Below are 7,532 nucleotides of genomic sequence, written 5' to 3' on the forward strand. Positions count from 1 at the left end.
TGGGATGAGGGTGGTGGTGAGAGCTTCCATTGTAAGCAGAGAATGTAGCCCTCCAAGGGCAAGAAGTGCACCTGGGGGAACAGAGGAACAGAGGACGGGAATCAGGAAGGGAAAGTGGGTGAGGCAGGAGACACAGCTGCATGGTGGGGGAGACCCAGAGTAGTCCTTCTCCACCAGCAAGGAGCTCCTGTGCACGGAGCCCCTGCACATAGGGGACCCCAGAGTAGTCCTTCTCCACCAGCAAGGAGCCCCTGTGCCTGGAGCCCCCAGCACATGGGACCCCAGAGTAGTCCTTCTCCACCAGCAAGGAGCCCCTGTGCCTGGAGCCCCCAGCACATGGGACCCCAGAATAGTCCTTCTCCACCAGCAAGGAACTCCTGTGCCTGGAGCCTGTGCACATAGGACCCCAGAGTAGACCTTCCCCACCAGCAAGGAGCTCCTGTGCCTGGAGCCCCCAGCACATGGGACCCCAGAGTAGTCCTTCTCCACCAGCAAGGAGCACCTGTGCACGGAGCCCTTTGGGGACACAGCATGCTCTGTGAGGAGGGCAGGGCTGGTTCTTCTCAGAAACCCTTGAACATGCTGTCCCCAGGGATAACAAATGACAGCTCTAGACTCATGGCTGTTGGGGGCAGGTAGGTCCTGAGGGGCCCAAGGAGTTGGCAGACATCCCAACATTGTATTATGTTATGTTATATATTATTACATTGTTATATTATCTATTATTGTATTGTATTATATTATATAGCATTGTATTATGTTACAATGTATCCTATATAACACAAACTAGGTATTACATGTAGTACATTATTATAATAATGTCACATATGCACATTAATGCATTACATCATTATATTAATGTAGACATTATTTAATGTCACTTATTATATAAATCTAACTTGTTGATATATATTTTCTTACTAATTTTTATTAATTAATATCAATGTGCCCGTGTATTCTTGCATATTAATGTTTTCGATATGCTTCCATAGGAGGAAATGCTTTGTCTTTCTGCCTGGGGCTGCTGTGACCAGGCACGCGTTTCCAGTGGGGCGGGGAGAACTGGGAGGAGTGACAAGATCTGAGCCGTCACCCGTGGCCCCGCATCACGGACCCTTCTGCGTCCACCTGCTCCGTCCAGGGGGCGGGAGGGGAGGCCCCGCCTGCCAGGCAACCGCAGACCCTGTTCACAGGGACTGTGTCTCAGAACTGACACCCACCCCTCGTATTCAGAAGTATTTCCAGACCCTCTTTCTTGGGGAGAGCAAGAGTGTTTTATCCAGTCTTCCCTGCAGATTACCTGCGGACGATGCCTCCTTCCTCTGCAACGCCTGCCTCCAAATTAAGAACTCCTGCGATTTTGGGGGTCGACAGCCTGGTCTGAGCAGGACTGTCGTGGAGCCAGGTGCAGGATGTGAGGGGGAGCCATGAGGGCGTCTCTGGAAGGGAGGTCTCAGATTCATGGCCGCCCCACCCCCACAACGCACCCTTCAATGTGCCCACATGGGTGACGGTCTGCAGCTCAGAGAGAAGAAGGTGAGTCCTGGGCTCTGGGGTCTCCGAGCTGCAGCAGGACCCAGGACCCAGCAGGTAGGAGTCCTTTACGTGCCTGGTGCGGGGGTCTGGGGAAGATCCACAGGCCTGTTCCTCCGAGAGCCCGGGGCAGGGGCAGAGCTGAAACGTGCATCCGAGACACCTTGTCAGCTCGAAGGTCGTGCAGACACCCAGCCTCCAGGACCCCTAGGCGTCCCTGGGGAGCTCTAGGGCCACTTTCTGCTTTGAGGTTGGCCTGGCCCTGCAAACAGGTGAGCCTGGTAGCATGACCCCAGTCCTCGTCTGCGTGGTTTTCCTGAGGTAAGGGGCTTCCCTGGTGAACTTTCCCAGCTAAACCAGAACCGTCAAACGCTCTGCCCTTCACCCCAAAGGGGAGGATGCTCCTTGCTCTGAGATCGCCAGGTGGTTACTCAGGGACAACCTGGCCCACGTCAGGGGCTTGCGCTCTGCTCCGTGCAGAGACTCTCCTGGAGGCCCATGCTCCCCGAGAGGCCTCGGGCTGCACCGTTGCTGCTCCCGGGGGAAGCCGGCGTTTAGTGTCACCAACACTCTGGATCGGGGAGATGCAAACCCCTTCTGCAACTTTCTGCTCCCCAAGGAAAATAAACTCTATTTTTAAAAAAAATTTACCTGTATTTTTTTCTTACAAAGGGTGGGGCAGAGGGAGAGGGACAGAGGGAGGATCATAAGGAGGCTCTACGCCCGTGTGTGAGCCAGACGTGGGGGTCGATCTCACGACTCACCCTGTGACCTGAGCCAAAATCAACTGTTGGAAGCTTAACCGACTGAGCCACCCAGATGCCCTGGAAAACAAACCGTTTCAGTAACTGCTGGGTCAAACGGTGCCTCCCCGATTTTTTTTTTTTTTTTTAAGATTTTATTTGTTTATTGATTTGGCAGAGAGAGAGAGAACAGAAGCAGGGGGAGCAGCAGAGGAAGAAGGAGATTCCTCTCTGAGCAGGGAGCCCATGCAGGACTCAATCCTGATGCCTCCAGAAATTTATGTCCCTTGCAGGCTGGGAAGGGGACCTTATTTGGAAATAAGGTCTTTGCAGATGTGAGAAACTAAAGGATCTGAGATGAACTCATCCTGGATCAGGGTGACCCTAAATGCAATGACAGGTGTCCTTAGAAGATGAGACACACACAGAGGAGAAGCCACGTGAAGATGGAGGCAGAGATGGGAGGGACGTGGCCACCAGCCCAGGGATGCCTGGAGCCCCAGAAGCTGAAAGAGGCAGGAACCGTCCCCTGCAGTCTATGGAGGGAGCACGGCCCGGCCCTGCCTGGATCTCAGCAGCCCTGCCCCGCCTGGATCTCAGGGGTCCTGCCCCGTCTGGATCTCGGTGATCCTGCCCCACCTGGATCTCTGGTCTACAGAGCTTGAGGAGGACAAATCCCTGTGGTGTTAAGCCCCCAGCTGGTGGTCATTTGTCACGGCCACTACAGCATGGTCCTATCATAATAATGCTCTTCCTTATTCTCCTCTCAGCCCTAAGCACTCACCCCCAGCTCCTCACTCTGGCCCCGGGTCCCAACCCCGAATCCCAGGAAGCAGAGCCCGGCCATCCCGTGGGGTCCCGAACCCACTGAGGCACACAGATGACCCGTCCATTCCAGAACCTGCCAGCACGCGGCACAGGCTACGGCTGGATTCCCAGGTTCGGATTTTTAACTTAAATCCGTGCCCCTAACTGTAGGCTCCCGGGTCAAGCTCATCGGCAGAGCCACAGAGGGTGTTCACGGCTCACACATCCTCACCCTGGTGGTTGCCCAGTCCTTCCCGTAATCTCGGGGCACTGCCTGCTTATCACACACGGCACCTTGACGGGGCCCCTCCTCGGCATTGCCGCACGGGTATCTCGGCCGCGGTGACGGCCGATAGCGAGCAAGTACTTCCCCTGCCCAGAGGGCTCGGTTTTCTTTCTCGGTGCCTGGAAATCTTTCGAAAGATGCTGACTCTTTTTTCTGTGTATTTTCACCCCGCCCCGACCCCAAAACATGCAAGTTTTTCAACAAAAACCTTCCTTATCAACTACCCTTGCCTCTTGTGAAATACGTTTCTTCACAGTGCAGACTTTTTTTTTTTATTTTTTAAAACATTTTTATTTATTTATCTCTCCAAGCAGGGGGAGCAGGAGAGGGAGAAGCAGAGTCCCCGCTGAGCAGGGAGCCCGACGTGGGACTCGATCCCAAGACCCTGGGATCATGACCTGAGCCGAAGGCAGACGCTTCACCGACTGAGCCCCCCAGGCTTCCCACAGTGTAGACTTGTGAGTGGATCGGGGTGTCCCGTGTAATCGGAGCGCGCATCTCCCCGCCCAGGTGTGGGTGAGCGCCTCCTGTGGGCTTCCTCGTGCCCTGGCATGAGCACACACAGTCCGGAACCGCGTTTTCTTCCTTGTATGGTCACAGCTGCACCGCGATCTTTAGCATGCATTGTAGAGAAACGCGGTAGACGGGCGCTGCCCCAAATTCGCCACGGACCGTCCCCATTCTGTGCCCCGTGAGCCCCGAGCGGAAAGGTGCACGGGAAAAGCGGACGTCTGTGTCACTATCCCGAGTCCTGGGTGCCTGGCGTCGGCCTCCTGGGGGGACAGCTGGCGGTCCCCTTCCCCAATCCCTTTCCTTATCCCGAGAGCTCCAGGAGAGACACGCACGGAGAGACAGACAGAAGGACGTCCCGATCCTGCTTTCCGCAGGAAAACCTCAGGAAAAAACGACCTGCAAGACCGTCGGATGTCTCAGCAGCGATATTTACCCCAATGCCTTTCACATCCGTGGAAACGCCTGCCTCCCGGCCCCACGTGCCACGGAGACAGCTGTCTTTAAAAGCAACGACACGACTTTGGAAGGAATCCAGACAGGTGCCGATTCCCTAATGCAGACGGTAGGGCATATCTGTCTGAAGAAAATGCTCTTTCTTTCCTCCCACGTCCTCAGCCACGGCCAAGCTCACAGCGTGGTGAGTGTCCCCAGGGCTCGGTAAGGCGCCTATGTGTTCCCAGGAGGGAGCCCCTCTCCTTGGAGACGGTCCCACCGCCCGGATGCCTCTGTCTTTTGTCACGCTGGGATGGGCTAGGTGCATAATGGGAACGGGGACCTTCTACCTCCTTGGTTCCAAATCTCTGCAGGGACGGAGTGACCAGTGGACAAGTCCACGTGGACGTTCTCGCCCGTTTTCCGGTTGCTTCTGAGCCTGTAGGACCAACACACAGGGCCTGGGGTGCATGCCGGCCGCTCTCCACGTCCCTCAGCGTTTGCTTTGTGCTTCAGAGACACGGACCGACGGACGGCTAGCATCCCACGCCGCCCGCCCGCATGGACACGAGCAGAAAGCCGGAAAGCCGTGCTGCTGGGTTTTGGGTGGCGGTGTTGCAGGTCAGGTGAGAAACCTTTCCCAGATGTGAGGGGACGATGCAGATATGTGACATTTCCAGGAGTGGCGGGGGCAGGGGGTGAGCCACAATTTCCGCTTGTCCCCACGGCAGTCACATTTCCTCCACCATGAGGACGTCCTCGGGTTCCTGGGGCAAGTGGCCCGCCTCCCAGGCGACCTGGAGAGAGAAGACGGGGAGCATTGAGACCATCCACGCGTGAGACCGTGATTGTACCCCCAAGAAAGCCTCAGTGCAGGGCCGCGGTGCACGGATGCGTGAATAAAGGTGGGTGTGCACGCAGGAGAAGATCACTCAGCCACGAACAGGAGCACAGGTCTGGCAGCTGCTGCCCCGTGGCCGGACCCTGAACGCACAACACTCTGGGGGAGAAGCAGACACGCTGGACCTCGCAGCGTGGGACCCCCCCCTCCTTGATCTGCATTGCCCACAACAGGCAAATCCACAGACAGAACATGGACATGTGCTCACCGGAGCTGGCCAGGGAATGCAGCTGACGGCTCACGGGGACGGGGTCTCCACTGCAGACACCCCAACACCCACCTTGCCCACGCAAGCCGCCCCAGCCTCCCTGCATGCAGGGGTGATGCCCCACGTGGCAGGTCCCCCTTGGAGGACACAGCTCCCTCCAGCCTGGACGGTGGTGGCCGCGGGGGGTCCAGTGGATGGCTGCTTCAGGGCTCAGGGAGGCCACCCCAATATAAGAGGGGAGACCCCGGCCAGCCTGAGGCTGAGACTCGTGCTTCTAGCCGGGATGTTATGGGAGGGGTCCCTTCCTGCCGACGGTAAAATACGGATCCTGACATTGGCCTCTTAGTTCCATTTCCTGGACCGGACGTTGGAGAAGAGGGTCCTACAAGGGGTCCGGGGACCACTTGTCCTGGTCAGAGTGTAAGCTGTAGACGGGACCCCGAGAAGTCGGGCTGGTCCTCTAACTCAGCAACACCTTCCCGCTGGAACGCTGAGACCCACTGCAAAGCCCCCTGCAAAACCCCACAACCTCGCCCCAGTTTTACCCATGAACCTTAAACCCCGCTGGGAAGGCAGCCAGGCCTCGTGGAAGCCCCAGGGGGAGTCGGAGGAGGTGGGCTTCCCAAGGAAACAGCCTCAAGCCCAGAACCAGAGCCCCCGTGTTGGGGGCGTCCCTCTGCTCATCACCAGGCAGCACGCGGGGCTGAGGCACAAGGAAGGTCAGATGGGGCAGGGGCGCCACCCCGGGGAGGGTCCCTCACCCGAGAAACAGCCAGCGGCTGGGGCCAGGGGCTGTTTCTATCCTAAGCCCCATATTGTGGCTTTTGTGGTGAGTCCCCCCTCCCCAAGGAGTTTTGTGCTGAAAGCGGCTGGACCCCCGTGGCCCCTCCACTTCCTTGTGCCCCCCCCCCCCAGCCCTCCCCGGGGAACTGCACACCCGTGTTGGGTAGCACAGGAGACCGCTGCCCAACCACACTGCGCCCCCGGGGCAGCCCCCACCTCCCAAGACTCAGAACCGGAGCGGCTGCCCCCACCTCGGGGGAGATAGGGTCCCAGGCACTGACCTCCAGGGGCGGCGTAAAGGTCCCGGTGATTTCCTTCTTCACCTTGGGGATGCGGGGTAACAGCTTGTGCCTGACCGAGAGCCTGCGAGGACAGGGACACGGTGAAGGGCCAGCGAGTGGGGCCGCACACCCCGGTGCCGCGGGCCCCCTTCTCTTCCTGCACCAACACAGCGCGCACGTTCCGCGGCCAGGCGGGGTCCGCACCGGCCAGACGGACCGCGCCACTGTGGCTCTGTGGCCCTGGACGCCGTGGCTCGCGCAGCAGGAGACCCCCCACCCCATGGGCAGTGACTCCCCGTTCCTCCCCAGCCCTCAGCAACCTGGAATCCATGCCCCATTCTGGATTCGCCCTCCCCGGCCATGAGGCAGGCACCCATGGGCTCCTACGCTGCGAGGCCTCGTGCGCCGGGGTTGGGGGGTGGGTCCTGGCGCCGGTGTTGGGGGCTCACCGTTTGCAGAGGCACATGAGGACCAGCGCGGGCACAGCCGTGGCTGCCACCACCACGCCGACCAGGACGCCGCGGAAGTTCTGCTCCGGGACGCCTGGCGGGGAAGAGGGGCCGAGGGTCAGGAGCGCGCGTGCGCGGGAGCGGGTGGTCCTCACTGCGCACACCCGCGGCCTCGTACCCTGTTACCCGACTATGGGTGGGTGGGTGTGTTGGGGGAAGCAGGGCTGCAGCGCAGGAAGAGAGACCCTCCAGAGGAGGTGGGAACGCTGGCCGTGGAGTACGCACCCTCCCTCCGGTGCTGTGCCCACCCCGGCCCTCCTCTCCATCGCCGTGTCCTCCACGCCCTGCTCACGAGAGAGCGCCCACCATATACATTTGCACAAGGACGCAACTAGTACCGCGCAACGCATTCCTTCTTAATGGACGTTCACTTTCAACACGGCGCAGCGTAGCCAAAGGAATGAATGCATAACTGTGAAACTCCAGGGTGGGACAGAGTTGTGTTTTCTATTGCCCTGGAGGCTTTCCTTGGGGAACCCTGCCTTGACCTGTGTGTTCTGTGCAGCTTCTGCGAGCCATGAACTGTTCTCTGGGAA

At 58.7% G+C, this 7,532-nt stretch overlaps 1 protein-coding gene across 1 annotated transcript; it reads right to left on the reverse strand.

The window, feature by feature from the left end:
• Positions 1–3,734: 3,734 nt before the first annotated feature.
• LOC121104695 lies at positions 3,735–7,262 on the reverse strand. The gene is made up of 4 exons (XM_040638702.1): positions 7,222–7,262; positions 6,937–7,126; positions 6,488–6,569; positions 3,735–5,111 (listed from the first exon to the last, which is right to left on the reverse strand). The coding sequence occupies exons 1-4, from the start codon at positions 7,260–7,262 to the stop codon at positions 4,633–4,635; spliced, it is 792 nt and encodes a 263-aa protein (XP_040494636.1). The 3' UTR covers positions 3,735–4,632.
• Positions 7,263–7,532: the final 270 nt, after the last annotated feature.

Source organism: Ursus maritimus (genome assembly GCF_017311325.1).
Source record: "Ursus maritimus isolate PB19 chromosome X unlocalized genomic scaffold, ASM1731132v1 scaffold_X1, whole genome shotgun sequence".
NCBI lineage: Eukaryota > Metazoa > Chordata > Mammalia > Carnivora > Ursidae > Ursus > Ursus maritimus.